The sequence below is a fragment of the Halichoerus grypus genome, chromosome 8, assembly GCF_964656455.1.
Source record: "Halichoerus grypus chromosome 8, mHalGry1.hap1.1, whole genome shotgun sequence".
Lineage (NCBI taxonomy): Eukaryota > Metazoa > Chordata > Mammalia > Carnivora > Phocidae > Halichoerus > Halichoerus grypus.
In genome coordinates this window covers 118,497,007-118,517,666 of record NC_135719.1, presented here as the reverse complement: position 1 = coordinate 118,517,666, position 20,660 = coordinate 118,497,007, and the positions used below count along the sequence as shown (strand labels likewise).

The 20,660-nt window shown below is 33.3% G+C and overlaps 1 protein-coding gene across 18 annotated transcripts in view; it reads right to left on the bottom strand.

The window, feature by feature from the left end:
• Positions 1–20,660, bottom strand: part of GPHN (gephyrin) — a 598,378-nt gene that overhangs the window by 325,646 nt on the left and 252,072 nt on the right. For all 18 annotated transcript variants that reach the window (XM_036071130.2, XM_036071133.2, XM_036071135.2 and 15 more), the window contains exon 4: positions 6,469–6,561. In XM_036071130.2, coding sequence (XP_035927023.1) covers positions 6,469–6,561 — 93 coding nt within the window. The remainder of the gene's footprint in view (positions 1–6,468; positions 6,562–20,660) is intronic.

Here is a 20,660-nt window from a genome sequence, read left to right as displayed (position 1 = left end):
ATCTTTTTACATGCATTACTGTCACTTACTAGTTTGGATAACCTTGGGCAAGTCAATTAATTGATCTGTGTCTCGGTTTCTCCATCTTTAAAATAGATATAAAATAGTACCTGCCTCATATGGTTGTTTTGAAGACTAAATGAATTAACATATGCTTAAAACAGCTGCTGACACATAGTAAAGTGCTATATATAAGTGTTAGTTATTATTACTGGTTATCTTTATAATCTCAATCACTAGAAACAACAACCCTGAGAGTGGGCATTAACTAATTTAGCAAATGAGAAATATGAAGTTGGAACAGATTAATTTGCCTTAATTTCATACTTAGTGGTAGAGTTGAGATTCAAATTCATGTCTGACTATATTGTTAGTGTTTCCACTATATCATATTGCATCTCAACATGTTTAGACAAAGATAAGACATGGAAACATATTTCTTATGTCCAGAACTATTTCATAAAAATTAAAGGAAGAGCTTAAAATGGCATAAAATGTATCTGACCATAGAAGAGTGATGTATTTTAGTCAATCTAGTTTAAAATACTTCAATTACAAGGGTTTCTGATATCCTGCTTCATCAGTTTCATATTGTTTAGTTATCCTATTTATACAGAACAATTTTAAGATACTCAAAATCCTAGTTCAATACAGTTATATTTAGCTTTATCATGTATACCAGGTATTAGTAAAAAAAAAAAAAATCCTAGTACTGTAAGATAAGTATTTACAGAGTTCTAGAATATTAGTATATGATATTTTTCCAAGGAAATAAAGTTTTCTGAAGAATATTATATACTTGAAAACAACTACATAATTTAAATGACCTATGTTAGTGATTAAATTTTCTTTCAAAAACAGAAATTGTTACATATGGTGTTTTTCTATGCTTCTGCTGTAATACAGGAGTTTTTCTGATTGTCAAAATGCCCAATGTTAAAATAAATGCATATAAAAAAATGCCCAATGTTAACTTTTAGGTGAAGCTGTTAAATGTTAACTTTTAGGTGAAGATATTAAATGTTCTCATTGATTTTCACAAGTCACAAATTGAGAATCATTATAGTCAGTAACTCAGATCAAGAATGTCTCCTACATTTTACTTACACAGTATTCTTGCTTTTGAAGCATTATAATTATGAAAGAAAAATGGCTAATGACTACATAAAATGACTCCTGGCTTACAGTACACTCATACCTACAATGATAAAATATATAAATTGTGACAAATTGATTATAAAGAAATTTTACAAAATAAACAATTTTTCTTTGATTTGATATTTTTGTGAAAAAATTTCTAATAACCTAAGTGGAAAATATTTATAAAATGGCTTAAATAGTAATCTGTTCCAAAGAAATGTAAATATTATAGGCTATAAACAGAATATGTCTTCTAGAATTCATAATCCTAGAAATTCATCCTTTGTACCAATTTTTTAGTATTCTATCCCTTTTAGCATTGGTCATTTTGTCAGATGCCTCTTCACTTCCATAATGAACCTACTCCTGTGGCTGCAACAGCAGAGTTAAATAGTTGCAACCAAAACTTTATAGCCTGCAAAGCCTAAAGTATTTACCATCTGACCTTTTGAGGAAAAAGTTTGTCGACTCCTGGTCTGATGAATGAGAATGTCATCTTTACTTACATTTTTTACTGACTTTTTAAAAACTGATTTTTACCTTTTTTTCTTTAGTAATCTGAAATGATGTTGGGTTTCATTTCTTAAATGCTTAATTTTAGAAGGAGCAAAGAAATAACACTTTTCTGCCATAATGAAGTGTATTGCCACGTTGTCTCAATAGACAATACAGCACAACAAAAGTAAAAGACCCTCATTCTAAAATTTTTAACTTTCAAAATTGATCAAACTAATGGCTTTGTTATGCATTAAGTAAAATCTCACTCTTAAAAAACTTTCGAACTGTTGTTCTTAGCAATATCTTCTAACAAAAGTGTCCTGATATAATTTGTCAGAATAAAAATAATCAAACAAAAGGAGGAATAGCAAAAATTTTAGGAAACTATAAATTTTGATACAAGGGATATTCATTTAAAAGGAAAAGTGTTGGTTACAACTATTTAACTCTGCTGTTGTAGCCACTGGCATTACATAAATGAATGACTGTAGCTGTGTTCCAATAAAACTTCATTTATGGACACTGAAATTTAAACTTCAAATAATTTTTATGTGCCACAAAGTATTATTCTCCTTTTGATTTTTTTCAGCCATTTAAAAAGTACAAAATCCATTCTTAGCTCACAAGCCACACCAACACCAACTAAAAAGGCTGGATTTGGACTATAGGCCTTGTTTGCCAACTCCCAAAACAAATTAAGAGTTTCTTGAGAATAGGGACCATGTCTTATTAATTTTTTAACTCCAGCACCCAGCACGGCATGCATGGGATACATATTAAGGATTAAAAATAAAAAGTTTGATGAATGAATAAATAGATGAGAACTAAGATGTATGTTAGGCTTCTATTTAACTCTTTATGATCAAAGTAAGATATTAGTATCCAACCCTTTATTCTGATGTAGCCTAATAATCTAAAAATGCTTAAAGTTATTTTTACCTTATAAATATCAAATAGTTTAATATTTTCAAATTTACCATATTATAAAACATTTCTTTGTAACTATATATACGTTTTTTAATGCTTCTTGATCTTTTAGTCTCTTCTAGAATTTACGTCTAAAGGGTTTTCACTTCGCCTCACTTATAAGTCCCTAATTTTACTTTTTAAGAATAATAAGATTCTTTATGTAACAATACCTATTTTGGACATATATTGTTTTTAACTGATAATGAGACATGAAGAGATAATGTTTTGTATAGCAATGAATTCTTATGTTCTATAGAATTTTATAATTACTAGCACCAATGCCAACAGATTATTCCACCTTTGTCAGATCAGAGAAAATAAAATCTACTCTTTTTTAAAAAAATTATTTATTTTAAGTAATCTCTATGCCCAATGTGGGGCTCAAATTCATGACCCGAGTCAAACAAACACTACTCTGACTGAACCAGCCAGGAACCCTGAAAATAAAATCTATTCTTTTTTTTTTTATTATGGTATGTTAATCAGCATACATCACATCATTAGTTTTTGATATAGTGTTCCATGATTCATCGTTTGCATATAACATCTATTCTTAAAATTTAAAGCTTTTTATATCAAAATAAAACTCTAAAAAGTTGAAGGGAGTAGATTATTATGCTATTATATATAAGCTTTGATAGTATTTCATATTTAGAGGCAGGGAGCAGGCATGCAAATATCAGATGAACTATATTCTAAGACACAGGGCCCAAAAATAGAAACAATTTCATAATTTAGGGAAATTGATTGATTGCCTTATTCCTATTAAAAAGAAAAAAAGAAACAAGATATACTTTACTGAATTTGCTACTCCATTTTTCTTTTTAATAGACCTGGGAAGAAACCCAAGTTCATTAAACTTTTCCTTTTCTCTAGAGTTCATACCCACTAACACTAAGTTTAGATTGCTTTATTTCATTTATTCTATTTATTGTTTCCTCCATTTTTTTTTCTAACAACACACACATTCCACAAACAACTGTCCTTTGTGTTTGTAGATTACATTAATTATTGTCAATTATTTACTGTAAAATATTATTACCTTAACGAAGAAGTCTTTTATTATTTTACCTTAATATTTAGTATTTGTGTTTTTTATAACTCGACTATTTAAAAATTTTTGCAACTCTAAGTTATGTATAGTTAAATGTAGTCTAGAAATAGTTTCTTCTCTTTTTAGGCACAACTATCTAAGACAAACAACTGTATTATAATAGAACCCAAATTATATTTCTGGATTCCTAGCAGACATCCCAGTGTTATATTTTGGATAGTAGAAGAATGACAAGTATTTAAATGTGTAGAGAAGATGGGAAATCAGTAGAATTATTTTTGGTTGGCCCTACTTTGCTTTTATGTTTGCTTATTTTTCAAAGGCTTAACAGTCCTGTGGACTTTTACTGTAAATAAACATACCCTACGTATTTATATATAAGATATGAAATAAAGCAAACCTACTAAAAATCAAGATATTTACAATCGGTAAGTCACCCATTCTCCAAAAAAAGATATTAAAAAAGATATATTATGTATATTTTTAACTCATTTAAAGAAAACACCCAAATACAACTCTACCCAGGTAGTTGCTATAGGCATATTTAAATGTAAGAATTTAAGAGCACCTCTACTGTTTTAAGGTAACTGAAAGACTTCATTAAAAGCTTCTTAATTTCTGATATAATGAAACATACATGGTCAGGGAAAGAGACTCTTATCAACTAATGGTACTAAAAAAAAAGTGGATGGGATAAACAGATATTAGAATGGTAGAATTTTAAGACCTCTGAATTACATTAAGCCGAAAAAGATAAAATATGAAACTTACATCAAAATTTAAAAAATAACAAGATTGTAAAGATTTCATGGATATATTTTAAATCTACTATAAGACTGTTTTTGTCCATTTGGTAGTTACATACAAAAAAAAAATACTACCAAATTTGTTCACTTAGTATTTATGTAGCAACTAATAAAAAAAAATTTAACCCTTATTAAGTTAACCCTTGCATATAGCACTTACTAAAATGCCAGAAATAGTTGTCATTGAATCCCACAGCTACCCTTATAGACAGGTACTTTTGTTTACCTCATTTCATAGGAAACTGAGGCACAGAGGGATTCAATAATTAGTCTATGGTCACCTTGTTAATAAGTAGCAGAGCCAAAATTCAAAGGTTTAAATTTTCAACCTAACATTTTGGTATTAACTTGATGCACCACAGAATACAAAATACTTAACTCTCTGTGGGAATTATTCTCCCCCAGTTAAAAATAATGTTATCTGGTTATAAATGAATTCCATAGTAACTTATTTCCTGATATAAAAAGAAATAATATGAAAATATTAAATCATCACAGAAAAAATAGGGACATATAAAGCCAAGGTCATTTACTTCAAATACTTAACACAAGGACCAAACTCCAAAAATCAATGTCTTCACATATGTAAGCAATTTTCTTACGAACAGAACACAAACACACCCCTACAGGAGATGGCTTCCCTCCAATTGTACTTTTTAAGTTAATCTCACAGTCTAAAAGAAATGTAAAAATTGGCCAAAGGACCGTTTCCCCTTAACACCCAGAAGCTTATTATGTAAGAACGACTTCTTTTTTAAGCAACTGAAGTTAACACTTTCCCAATACAACTCTATTTTGATTGCTTTAAAAACAAACTACTTTATTTATAAGTCCAATTTTAATAATATCCAAAAAAATTCTGTCACAATTTTTACACAGAAGAACAGAAAATATTTTACAATTGGTTAAAAAAAATTCCATTTTCATATACTAGAACTGTGGTTTTCAAAGTTTGAAAGTATGGTCTATGGGCCAGCAACATCTGCATCACGTGGGGCCTTATTTGAAATACAAATTCTTAGGACCCACTGCAGATTTACTGAATCAGAAACCCTGTGGGTGGATCCAACAATCTGTTTTAACAAGTCCTTAGTTTGACTGTGGTGCAGGCTAAAGTTTGGGAACTACTATGATAGAGTAAGATGGACAATAAATATTTAATAGATGCAGAGCAGAAGTGTCTTGTGTTAATAAAACAGTAGATACAATTATGTATTGGTTTGAAAACAGAAGGATATATTTAACATTAAGTTGAAATTCAGCCAGCAAACACTTTTTTGGGAGGTAAAGGAAACAATATCACAAGTGGTAATATAAGTTTGCATATGACTCTGAGGTTTATGGCTTCCTCAAAAAAAAAAAAAGACTCTCCTATATCACTGATCACTGCCTACTCTTCATTCTCTCCCTAATTTTTCTCCTTATGCAAAGATTTAAGGTGATTCTTGTGGCATAAAGCCTGGATATTAATTCTGTTTTTTGGCTTATTAAATTCTGCATTTAAATTCACATTAGAATTATGGACTATGTAACCCTTCCTCTCCAAAAGTGCTATAAATTTGGTATATATATTCTATCGCAATTTCCTGTGCTTTAAGACCAATGACAAGGGTATCTCAAAACAGAGAAATCAGATACATTTTGAATTTCATTAACAAAGTACATCAGACCAGATGCCATGCTAAGAGAGTTCTGCTATCACCTCCTTTGGCAATGTGCCTGAAGTTCAGCTTCTATCACAGACTACTGAACAAAAGCAAAATTACCTTCTGGACCAGTTGAATCTTCCTCATTTTATATCATGTTTGTGTAAGTCCAAAGAAAGAAGTCAAAAAACATTTTTTATATAGTAATTCTTCCAGAGCAAAGTTTTTACATTCTTAGAACCACAAGTCTCTTGTTCTGCCTAGCAAAATTATAAATATAAAACATAGTAAAAAAGACTAAAAATAATATGAATAACCTACTTCTTGAATATGAGAAAGGCACATACTATCTCACCTCTGGAGTGACATCTCGTGGTGCAAACCCTGTTCCTCCAGTTGTTAATATCAAGTTAAGTTCCTTTTCATCGCACCAATCTATCAGGGTTTCCTGAAAGAAAACAGTAACACTGTCACATGCAGAAGAACTTACCTACCCGCTCAAGACATCCACATACCCAAATACCTTATATACAGTGAGCAAATGCAGATTCATTTCAGCAATCAAGAAAAAAATTTTGAAGCGCAATTCATGGAACCGGTTTGTTATTGATCAAAACACACTGCAGTTTGGGGTATTTATTTCATGCAGTATAGAAAATGAGGAAGAAAGTATCAAATTCTTAAACATAAATGAAACACAGGAAATACAATAAATTATGAGCTTATAAAAAAGTCTAATATTGGATATTTAATAAAATCTCAAAGGGAAAAGCAGAGCATTCCAACAAAGATTATAAATTGTCTCTTTTTTTTATTTCTCCATTTTTCTCTGTTCAAGTCTGTCCAGATCTGATACAGTCTGGGCTAACTTTATCTTTCTTTCTACATCTCTGCAATGGTTTCTGAAATAAGTTCAGTCTGAAGACCAGATATGGTTCAATTAGGGCTTTTTTTTTTTTTTAAAGATTTTATTTATTTACTTGACAGAGAGCACAAGTAGGCAGAGAGGCAGGCAGAGGGAGAGGGAGAAGCAGACTCCCTGCTGAGCAGGGAGCCCGAGGTGGGGCTCAATCCCAGGACCCTGGGATCATGTCCCGAGCTAAAGGCAGCCACTTAACTGACTGAGCCACCCAGGCGCCCTAGGGTTTTGTTTTTATAATTATATAATAATCAGACATTTGATGGTATGAAGAAGATAGGTTATACAGTAGTGCTAATATCCTTATCTTTCATAGCAGAGTTTGACCAAACCCAAGGCTTAAAAAGATAGTAAAAAATATGATTGTAATTAATAATTTTCCTTATTTTTAAACTTTAGAGAGATCTCTGTTTAGCATATAACATATAACATGCTCTGACATTCACTTTTCTTTTTTCTATTTAAATGAAATAAAATGCTTCTGTATTAGCTTGATAGTACTATTTTGGTTTTGTATAGCTATTTCTTTCACTCAATTAAGCACCCATCCATTCTTCTATCTGTAACATAGGCAAAGAAAGATGAAATGTTTTACAACTTATAACAGTTATTTCTGGATAATTAGATTTATAGTACATTTCAATTTTAAAACCTTTTTATTTTCATTTGCATTTTCCACATTCTTTAAAATTTGCAGGTATTATTAAAAAATAAAGGGATTTTACAAATTGAATTTTCTGGTATTTGTTCTTTATTTTGATAACCTTAATGTCTTATTTTCCCCTCATTTTCAGCCAACTCAGAAACAAATTTTATACTCAACAACTACGCATATTCTACTGTAGTAGGTTAAATATAGCCACATATTCTTTATAAATCCTCCTGTCAAAAGGTGGAGTCTATTTTCACCAATTCTGCATCTGGGTCAGACTTGTAACTCTGACAAGGGCAAAAATCATGGTGTATGAGTTCTGAAGCTAAGTTCTCAAAAGGTCTCACATCTTCTACATTCACTCTCTTGGTAAACTTCTATTATCATGAGAGGAAGTCCAGTCTAAATAACGGAATGGAGAGAGAACATTTGGAGAGAAAGCTTAGCAGAACAGACAGCACCAAAGCCCCAGACACCTGAATGAGGCCATCTTAGATTCTCCAGCCTCAGTTGACAAATTATTTCAGCCACATGAATGACACAAAGTAAAACCAGAAGAAAATACAACCAGCTAAGCCCAGCAAACCCACAGATTTGTGAGAAATAATAAATCATTGTTGTCACTAAGTCTTATGGTGGTTTTAATGCAACAATACAGTACAAATACAACGACTTTCCTAGTTAGCATCTTTGCATCCTCCTCTTTTTCAGGCTATTTTCAATTTATATTTTATTGTATTTTATTAGTAGTAAGTCTACACATCCTTCACAATAATCTTCAAAATAGTTTTGAAAGTAAACTTGATGTGAATTAGGTTTAAATAAATTGTCATGAAGTCTCATTTTTAATCATTCAGTTTAAGAAACATACCAATGCCTAAAACAGTATGGAGATTCCTCAAAAAGTTGAAAATAGAGCTACCCTACGACCCAGCAATTGCACTATTGGGTATTTGCCCCAAAGATACAAATGTAGTGATCCGAAGGGGCGCCTGCACCCCAATGTTTATAGCAGCAATGTCCACAACAGCTAAGCTATGGAAAGAGCCCAGATATCCATCGACAGATGAATGGATAAATAAGATGTGGGATATATGTATATATATAATGGAATATTATTCAGCCATAAAAAAAAAAAAAAAACGAAATCTTGCCATTTGCAACGACATGGATGGAACTAGAGGGTGTTATGCTAAGCAAAATAAGTCAGTCAGAGAAAGACAATTATCATATAATCTTATTCATATGTGGAATAAGAAACAAAACAGAGCATCATAGGGGAAGGGAGGGAAAAATAAGACAGGATGAAATCAGAGAGGGAGATAAACCATAAGAGACTCTCAATCATAGGAAACAAACTGAGGGTTGCTGGGGTGGGGGGATGGGGTAACTGGGTGGACATTATGGAGGGCACGTGATGTAATGACCCCTGGGTATTATATAAGACTGATGAATCACTGAACTTTATCTGTGAAACTAATAATACACTATATGTTAATTAGGTGAATTTAAATTAAAAAAACCCATAACAATGCCTAGTATGTGCCAGGAAAATATGGGAATGAAAAAAATGCATGATGAATGCCCTTGATGTCAATAAGCTCAGAGGTATGGACAAACTAATATGGTACCTCAATATATCATGATTAGTGCTATGAAAGAGGTGTGACCATCTTAAGAAAACTGTTTTACAGGTATTATATGTATTTATGAATATGTAACATTTTCTTTACATTGACCAGAATGTAAGAGATTTTTAGCAATATTTTTCTCTTGCCCAAGACTAGAGAACCCAAAAAAGAGGAAAATGGGAGAGTAACAGAGCTAAGAGGAAGTAAGTTTAGACAAGCCACCATTTTATACATCTACTTAGAGTCCCATACTCATCTATTACAATAGATTTTTTCTTTTCTTTACATTTATTGATGGAAACATGAATCACTGAATTAGGCAGACCTCAGCAATATAAAATCATTTCAGAAACGTCACATTTTTCTTTGGTTTATTAAAGAATCTGATATAACCACCTAAGAAATTCCTATCTATACTTAATGAGACACAGCATTAGGACATCTTATTAAAGTCTCCTCTGACTCCTCCAGGCAATTTGTTCCCTGTGTGTATTACCAGTTATTCCTTTGAGATAGCACTTTTCATATTTTACTGAAATTTACTTGCTTATATGTCTCTTCCTCTGTAAGAGTGATCTCCAAAATTCTGATTATACATCTGTATCAGTAAAGCAATTTCTGAATGTTATCAGACATTTCTATCAGTAAAGCAAATTCTGAATGTTATGCTAAAACACATTCAGCATGTCACACAAGAAATTTTAAAAGATGAGATAAAGACAACATAATACTTAAAATAGCTTTTATTTTAGTAATTGTGCAAAAATATTTTTCTCACCAATATTTTATGCACATGATTGAATATGCATTATTTTAGAAAATCTTGGTTTGATATTTTGTGATATAGTAATTAAAAAGTAAAAGGTAGTTTTAAAAAATAAATACACTGAAATGAAAGAAGTACAATAGCTAGACTTAAAAATCACTTACATAGCATTCATTTTTCAATTTCATCCACCAAATACGCAAATGGCTTTTTGAAATGGGGTTAGTAATGTCCATCTTTCATGATGTTTGTTAGTTGTTCTTATAAAATAATTGGGGGCGGGGTGGGAAGATGGGCAAAATGAGTGAAGGGAAGTGGGAGATACAGGTTTTCAATTATGAAATGAGTAAGTCATGGGGATAAATAAAAGGTACAGCATAGGGAATATGGTTAATGGTATTATAAAGGCATTATATGCTGACAGATGATGGCTACACTTGTAAGCATAGCAGAAGGTATAGACTTTTTGAATCACCATGTTGTACACCTGAAACTAATATAACATTGTGTGTCAATTATACTTTAATGAAAAAATATAAAATAATTGGAAGATGTTACTTTAAAAAATATTTTTAACAAATGGGTTCAAAATCCACTAAAACTTTTCAAAGGGAAGATTTTTAAATGGATAAGGATCTTGATTTCCTAGTTTTTTAAATGTGCAGTTATGTTTTTATAAATGACACAAATAATTTCCACTAACAAAATAACATAATGCAAGCAATTTTAAGTATCTAAGTATCTTAAGCATCCTTTTATATTTCATGAAAATTTTCCTAAGATCTTCTTTCATGTCTTTTCCTCCAAAGTTGTCTACTGAATTAACTCCTCATTTATTTTTCTACCCAGATTCTCCCAGGTCCTTTTTGGCTTTGACAATTTACTCCAAATCACTTTAAAATTAGAATTCTAAAAATATATTTCTTTAAAACGTTCCCAACAAACCCACTTTTCTCCACTGGAGAAAACACCAACACATTTCCTAAATATTTGTTAATATAGTTGAAGCTTTCACCAAGTCCTTCAAAAAACAAATGCAAATAATAGTTATCATCTATTAGAGTAAAGCACACAGCAAGTGATTACTTAAATGAGAAGTATAAGGATTCCTAGGATATTTGGGGGTTGTAGAGACACAAGGTAAGCAGGTGTCTTTAACCAAGGACTATCCATGCATTATTTTTCATACATTCATATTTTCCATTTGCATGTGTATAAACATTATATGCATTTATAACATATATTCTTAAAATATATGTGTTTATATAATTTTTAGGACACCTCCTGCCCAGAGAAGATCCCCAAACTGAGATTTTGTTGCATTTCAAGTTATCATTTGATATTCTCACACTCCCACCATAAACGTCAACCCAGAGTGCCATTTCAGGGTAACTGTATCTTCTTTTGAGAAAGTGAGGGGTCTTCTTTTACTCAAGTGTTCTGATGCTTAATCTTTAGGTCAATTTCAGTTTAATTCTATTCATTTAAACCTCAAGTACTATAATATTCAAATACTGTATGTATTGCTTATGAAGATAGTTTAAAGAATGTGAATTATTAGAGTTCTATTCATTGTTTACCTTAATCAATGCAAAGATCCTCCAGTGATTGTGTCAAATGGTTCTGAATAGCAGATTACTATTATTTGTGATAATCTTTTTTTTGTACTTTATAAATTCTTTTTGTCAATACAATTTTCTCAGCTTTACTAGATAACAATATATTAATCTCCCCGCTGTTGAAATAAATAGAAATAAGTAGATGCAACTTCATCATATGCCTACTTATCCAAAAATAATTAATTTGTGCTTGGATATCTCCAGTGTATTGTTCTGAATGAAGGTAACCTGGGTCCATATTCTGCAATCATCACAATAGCATGGGAACAATGTATTGTGATGAGAAGTTAGTAAACTCTATTCCTTCACAGAATACCAAGGATTTGCTCCTATGATGGAATCTCACTGATGCAAGTTAAGCACTTGACAGAGTACTATGCACATAGTAAGTGCTAAATAAATGGTTTCTTTTGTTATTTTTTCAACATTATTGATGTCAGGGTTACATTGCCTAAGGGTGAAGCTTCTCCACAAACTTAATCACCTTAGAAGACCTAGGTAGAATCAGGGTTCATGGTAATCCTTTTATCACTAACTCTGGAAGGCCAAAATGAAATGTCATTTTTTTTTTTTTTAGGGATGAAATGTCATTTTTAAAGGGAAGATAAACTGCAAAACAGAATCAAGTGATTTATAGAGCTAAATGGATCTAAGAGATACTCTTTTGACCTTTTTATTCTATCTTCCATAAGGCCTTCCCCAAACTTAAGAGCCAAATTTAATGCATATTGGTACTCTTCAGTGATCTCAATATAATTGGTGACCTGAATAGATGGTGATGATTCTACTGACATAAAGCTTGTTCTAAGTTCGACTGGACCTCTGAAGAGGACTTTAGAATAAGTTATTAAAACCATATAATTGTAAATCAAACACATTATCTAAAATGACTCTAATAGGAATCCTCGGAAATCTACCCAACGTAAGAAATGCAGTATTAGGCTTTTTCCAATCAGGCAAGTATTTGCTACCTAGGAGAAGAAAATGGGTGAAATATGGAAAACAAACAAAAAACCCTCTCAACAAAATTGCTCTTAGAATTCTAGGATTAGTTTGCTCTGTATCAAAACACAAGAAAAAGATTTAACACCAACAGTTTGAGAGTAGGTTAGTATTGAATATTCTATATATTTGAATCAAAACTCAGAGAACTTTAAAAACAGGAAGAGAGAGAACCATTTACCTCTTTAGCATACTAAGTTTAGAACTCAAAGTTGTTAAACACAACTGAGAAATAACATTCTCAGTTATTCTACATGTAGAAGACACTGCTACAGTCTTCAGGTTTTGCTCAATTTTGTGTGTGTGTGTTATCTGCAACACCATTCTTTTTCTATTATAGATGAAATATGGATTCCTTTGGTTTCAAAATGTAGGTTGGTTATATTGTGGCTCACTACTAAAAAAAGTCAGCAGGATAAGGACGAATTTGCTTATTCCATGAGATAATGGTAAGAATATTAATGCCCATTTTACAGAGATATCACACTAAATAAAAATATATGTGACCAGCCTGATAATGACCAACTTATGATCAAGAAGCTTAGTAAGCATTTTCTGAATTCCATGATCAATGTAGCCAATAGAAATATTAAAACACGCTGCTTCCAAGGTCGATTTTTTAGAATAACTCTTAATATGCTATGTGTGGATTTGTTGAGATAGTAAAGATATTACAAGATAAGGGATGCCTGGGCAGCTCAGTCAGTTAAGTGTCTGCTTTTGGCTCAGGTCATGATCCCAGGATCCTGGGATCAAGCCCCACATCGGGCTCCCTGCTCAGCAGGGAGTCTGCTTCTCTCTGCGCCCTCCCACCCCACCCCGCTCATGCCCTTTCTCTCTCTCAAATAAATAAATAAAATCTTAAAAAAAAAAAAGATCTAAGAGAAAAAGGAATGGTGAAATCTTCTTTGACCTTCCATGTTAAGATTCTCAAATCTCAATGGAAAACAATAAAAACTCTTGCTTCAGGGAATCATAACCGTGGAAATTAATCTTTTAAATGATTAATTAAAAATGATTATGGGGTTTTAAAATTATATTTGTTCTATGCTTCCCCCCCCCCGAAAGATTATACTTCCCATGCCTCTATAAGGTAATGGAAAATAATATTAGAATGAACAATTGGGATGCTAAGAAGGCTGACATAGGTGTTTATTACAATATGGTTGTATTTTTGCTTTCATTATTGGTACTCTTCCCATTCATTATCCTCTATTCATTGCTTTACCAACAAATTTTGTTCTTCTACAGACAGATTTGTTCAATCAGTAGTGGTAGATAGCAGTAATAAAACTCTGGTCTCTAGATTCTCAGCTGTTTACCCATTTTTAACCATAGTTCCAGAGTGCTCTTTCTTGTCTTACATTATTTTTCTTGTGGTGCCTATTTTATATTAATGTTCTCACTCAAAAATTCCTCATTGTTTTATCCAATTCAGGCTATTTCATTAGAGCAAGGGTCTATGTTCTTATCATGGTCCATGGCTTATATTTCTTATAAAATCATATCCAAAAGCATATATGTATAAAGATTTGCCTGAGGGACAGTAATCAAGATATCCATAACCTCCAAAAACTTAAATATAACTGCTCTAACAGGTCACATAATATAATCATTCACATTTAGGCAGTATTGATATAACACCTAGTAAACAGTGTAAAGGTAAATATGCATTAGTATTTCTTGGCTATCTTTTTGTTTACTCACACCAGTATATCCTGATTTCCCCAAACATATTAAGACCATAAATTATAAAACTAATTATACACACTTAAGATCTGTATTAAATTATTTCTTCACAATTCTTTAACTTTTACATTTTTTCACTAGACTATCCCATGATTAGGCTTTCTTAAGACAAAACAAAACAAAACACAAAACAAACATATAAAACTGCATATTTGGGGGCGCCTGGGTGGCTCAGTCAGATAAGTGTCTACCTTTGGCTCAGGTCATGATCCCAGAGTCCTGGGATCGAGCCCCACGTTGAGCTCCCTGCACAGCAGGGAGTCTGCTTTCCCTCTCCCTCTGCCTATCTCCTCTGGCTTATGTTCTTACTCTCTATCTCTCCCTCTCTCTGTCAAATAAGTAAATAAAATCTTTAGGAAAAAAAAACAAACCCAAAACTGCATATTTGTGTAAAATCGTATTTCTTTTAAAAGAGCTATTTTGGGATATATTTCATATATCATAAAGGCATCCATTTAAAGTATACAGTTCAGTGGATGGAACTAGAGGGTATGATGCTAAGCAAAATAAGTCAATCAGAGAAAGACAATTATATGATCTCACTAATATGTGCAATTTAAGAAACAAAACAGAGGGCGCCTGGGTGGCTCAGTCATTAAGCATCTGCCTTCGGCTTAGGTCATGATCCCAGGGTCCTGGGATCGAGCCCCGCATTGGGCTCCCTGCTCAGCGGGAAGCCTGCTTCTCCCTCTTCCACTTCCCCTGCTTGTGTTCCCTCTCTCGCTGTGTCTCTCTCTGTCAAATAAATAAATAAAATCTTTAAAAACAAAACAAAACAAAACAGAGGATCATTGGGGAAGAGAGGAAAAAATAAAACAAGATGAAACCAGACAGAGAGACAAACCATAAAAGACTCTTAATCATAGGAAACAAACTGAGGGTTGCTGGAGGGGAGGGGAGATAGAGGGATGCGGTAACTGGGTGATGGACATTAAGGAGGGCATGTGATGTAATGAGCACTGGGTGTTATATAAAGACTGATGAATCGCAGACCTGAATCTCTGAAACCAATACCTTATATATTAATTGAATTAAAATATTTAAAAAAAAGTATACAGTTCAATGGTTTTTAGTATATTCATAGGGTTGTGTAACCACCACTATAATCCAATTTTAGAACATTTCAACACTCCAAAAGGAAGCCTGGTTAATATTAGTAGTCATTCCTCCTCTGACTGAGAGGACCCAGGTAACCACAAGTTTACATTCTTTCTCTATGGATTTGCCTACTCTAGACATTCAAAAAACGGAATTCACACAACATGTGGTTTTTTCTGACTTCTTTAACTTAGCATAATGTTTTCAAGTTTCACACATGTTGTAGGATTTACCAGTACATCATTCTTTTTTTTTTTCAAAAATTTTTTGTGGTAAAAAAATTTATATAATAAAACTGGCCATCTTAACCGTTTTTAAGTGTACAATTCAGTAATATTACATTCATGTTATACTACAACTATCACCACTATCTATTTTCAAAAACTTTTTATCACCCCAAAAAGATCAATATTCTTAATTCAGTGTTTGCTTGGTTATTATAAAACTTTGTTTTCTGAAATGCAGTGCTGAAAAAGTTGGTTTTAACAATTTCTGCTTGTTTTACAGTTTCTGTGGAGGGATGGGAGCTATGAGCTATAAAACTAGATATTCTATTACTGCTCATTATTAATTCTAAATCAATAGATGAAATTTCTTAAGAAATTTTCCAAGGTAAAACAATACATTATTGTTAGTGTGGTTGCTATCTGGAACCTAAGATTATTTTTTTTAATAAGAATTATGAATATTTTCCAACTTTCCCTTTATTCTACTTATAATTCCTACAGTATAGTTCCACTAATGAACAATACCAAAACATTCCAAACACAAATAACTAGGCATGAATCTTACTGGTTTGAAAGCTAATCCAACATGCTTTAAAGTTTTATTTAAAATTATATATTTACTACAGGATTACATTACCATTAATCTTAAACTGGTTTAAATGTAAACCTGTTTTTTTTTAATTTTATTTTATTTCATTATGTTATATTAGTCACCATAGAGTACATCATTAGATTTTGATGTAGTGATCCATGATTCATTGTTTGCATATAACACCCAGTGCTCCATGCGATACATACTCTCCTTAATACCCATCACCGGGGATAACCCACCCCCCCACCCCCATTTCCCCTCTAAAACCCTCAGTGTGTTTCTCAGAGTCCATAGTCTCTCATGGTTCATCTCCCCCTACAATTTCCCCCCCTTCATTTTTCCCTTCCTTCTCCTAATGTCCTCCATGCTATTCCTTATGTTCCACAAATAAGTGAAACCATATGATAATTAACTTTCTCTGCTTGACTTATTTCACTTAGCATAATCTCATCCAGTCCAATCCATGTTGATGTAAAAGTTGGGTATTCATCCTTTCTGATGGCTGAGTAATATTCCATTGTATATATGGACCACATCTTCTTTATCCATTGGTCTGTTGAAGGGCATCTCAGCTCTTTCCACAGTTTGGCTATTGCAGACATTGCTGCTATGAACATTGGGGTGCATATGGCCTTTCTTTTCACTACATCTGTGTCTTTGGGGTAAATACCCAGGAGTGCAATTGCTGGGTCACAGGGTAGCTCTATTTTTAATTTTTGGAGGAACCTCCACAGTTTTCCAAAGTGGCTGTACCAACTTGCATTCCCACAAACAGTGTAACAGGGTTCCCCTTTCTCCACAACCTCTCCAACATTTGTTGTTTCTTGCCTTAACAATTTTTGCCATTCTAACTGGTATAAGGTGGTATCTCAATGTGGTTTTGATTTGGATTTCCCTGATGGCTAATGATGATGAACATTTTCTCATGTGTCTGATAGCCATTTGTATGTCTTCTTTGGAGAAGTGTCTGTTCCTGTCTTCTGCCAATCTTTTGACTAGATTATTTGTTTTTTGGGTGTTGAGTTTGAGAAGTTCTTTATAGATCTTAGATACCAGCCCTTTGTCTGTAGTGTCATTTGCAAATATCTTCTCCCATTCAGTGGGTTGCCTCTTTGTTTTGTTGACTGTTTCCTTTGCTGTGCAGAAGTTTTTTATCTTGAGGAAGTCCCAAAAGTTCATTTTTGCTTTTACATCACTAGCCTTTGGAGATGTATCTTGAAAGAAGTTGCTGTGGCTGATGTTGAAGAGGTTACTGCCTATGTTCTCCTCTAGGATTTTGATGGATTCCTGTCTCACATTGAGGTCTTTCATCCATTTTGAGTTTGTTAGAGAATGGTTGAGTTTCATTCTTCTGCATGTGGCTGTCCAACTTTCCCAGCAACATTTCTTGAAGAGACTGTCTTTATTTGACCACAGAGTTGAGGGTCCATATCTCGGCTCTCTATTCTGTTCCATTCGTCTATATGTCTGTTTTTGTGCCAGCACCATGCTGTCTTGGTGATCATGGCTTTGTAATAAAGCTTGAAATCGGGCCACGTGATGCCCCCAGCTTTGTTTTTCTTTTTCAACATCTCCTTGGCGATTCGGGGTCTTTTCTGATTCCATACAAATTTTAGGATTGTTTGTTCCAGCACTTTGAAAAATGTCATTGGAATTTTGATTGGGATGGCATTGAAGGTATAGATTGCTCTGGGCAGCATAGACATTTGAACAATGTTTATTCTTCCGATCCAGGAGCATGGAATGTTTTTCCATCTTTTTGTGTCTTCTTCAATTTCTTTCGTGAGTGTTCTGTAGTTCCTAGAATATAGATCCTTTACCTCTTTGGTTAGGTTTATTCCAAGGTATCTTATGGTTTTTGGTGCTCTTGTAAATGGAATTGTTTCTCTAATATTTCTTTCTACAGTTGCATTGTTAGTGTATAAGAAATCAACTGATGTCTGTGCATTGATTTTGCATCCTGCCACATTACTGAATTGCTGTATGAGTCCTAGTAATTTGGGGCTGGAGTCTTTGGGTTTTCCACATAAAGTATCATGTCATCTGCGAAGAGAGAGTTTGACTTCTTCTTTGCCAATTTGAATACCCTTTATTTCTTTTTGTTGTCTGATTGCTGTTGCTAGGACTTCTAGTACTATGTTGAAGAACAGTGGTGAGAGTGGGCATCCTTGACATTTTCCTGATCTTAAGGGAAAGGCTCTCAGCTTTTCCCCATTGACGATGATATTCGCTGTGGGTTTTTCAAAGATGGATTTTATGAAACTGAGGAATGTTCCCTCTAGTCCTACACTCAAGAGTTTTAATCAGGAAAGGATGCTGTATTTTGTCAAATGCTTTTTCTGCATCAATTCAGAGGACCATATGATTCTTCTCTCTCCTCTTATTCTATCTTGCATCCCGGGGATAAATCGCACTTGGTCTGGTGGATGATCCTTTTAATGTATTGTTGGATCCTATTAGCTAGGATTTTGTTGAGAATTTTGGAATCCATATTCATCAGGGATATCGATCTGAAATTCTCCTTTTTGATGGGGTCTTTGCCTGGTTTGGGGATTAAGGAAATACTGGCCTCATAGAATGAGTCTGGAAGCTTTCCTTCTGTTTCTATTTTTTGACACAGCTTCAGTAGAATAGGTATTATTTCTTCTTTGAATGTTTGATAAATTCCCCAGGGAATCCATCAGGCCCTGGACTCTTGTTTTTTGGGACGTTTTTAATCACAGCTTCAATCTTGTTACTGGTTATTGGCCTATTCAGGTTGTCAATTCCTTCCTGTTTCAGTCTTGGCAGTTTATAGGTTTCCAGGAAGGCATCCATTTCTTCCAGGTTGCTTAATTTATTGACATATAGATGTTGATAATAATTTCTAATAATTGTTTCTATTTCCTTGGTATTAGTCATGATCTCTCCCCTTTCATTCATAATTTTATTAATTTGGGTCCATTCTCTTTTCTTTTGGATAAGTCTGGCCAGTGGTTTATCGATCTTATTAATTCTTTCAAAGAACCAACTTCTAGTTTTGTTGATCTGATCTACTGTGTTTCTGGTTTCTAATTTATTGATCTCTGCTCTAATTTTAATTATTTCTCTTCTAATGCATGGCTTAGGCATCGTTTGTTGCTTTTTCTCTAGTTCTTTAAGGTGTCAAGTTAGTTGGTGAATTCGGGATTTTTCTATTTTTTTGAGTGAGGCTTGGATGGCTATGTATTTCCCCCTTAGGACCGCCTTTGCAGTATACCATAGGTTTTGGACCAACGTGTTTTCGTTCTCATTGATTTCCATGAATTGTTTAAGTTCTTCTTTGATTTCCTGGTTGACCCAAACATTGTTGAGCAGAGTGGTCTTTAGCTTCCAAGTGTTTGAATTTCTGCCAATTTTTTTCTTGTGATTGAGTTCCAGTTTTAAAGCATTATGGACTGAGAATATGCAGGGAATAATCCCAATCTTTTGGTATCGGTTGAGACCTGATTTGTGACCCAGTATGTGGTCTATTCTGAAGAAAGTTCCATGTGCGCTCGAGAAGAATGAGTATTCTGTTGTTTTAGGGTGGAATGTTCTATATATATCTATGAGGTCCATCTGGTCCAGTGTGTCATTCAAAGTTCTTGTTTCTTTGTTGATTTCCTGCTTAGATGATCTGTCTATTGCTGAGAATAGAATATTGAGGTCTCCTACAATTAATGTATTATTGTCAGTATGACTCTTTATTTTGGTTAACAGTTGGCTTATGAGTTGGTTGCTCCCATGCTGGGGGCATAGGTATTTACAATTGTTAGATCTTCTTGTTGGATAGACCCTTTAAGAATGATATAGTGTCCTTCTGTGTCTCTAACTACAGTCTTTAGCTTAAAATCTAATTTGTCTGATATAAGAATTGCTACCCCAGCTTTCTTTTGAGGTCCATTGGCATGGAAGATGGATCTCCATCCCTTCACTTTCAGTCTGGATGTATCTTTAGGTTCAAAATGAGTCTCTTGTAGACAGCATATGGATGGGTCCTGTCTTTTTACTCAATCTGCAACCCTGTGCCGTTTATGGGAGCATTTAGGCCATTCACGTTGAGAGTGATTATTGAAAGATAACTTTATTGTCATCATGTTGTCTGTGAAGTCCTTGTTTCTACAGATTGTCTCTGTAAATTTCTGTTCTACATCACTCTTGGCATCTTTCTCCTTTTATAGAACCCCCCCTTAATATTTCTTGCAGAGCCGGCTTAGGGGTCACACATTCTTTCAGTTTCTGCCGGTCTCGGATGTTGTGCAAGTCTCCATCCATTCTAAATGACAGCCTTG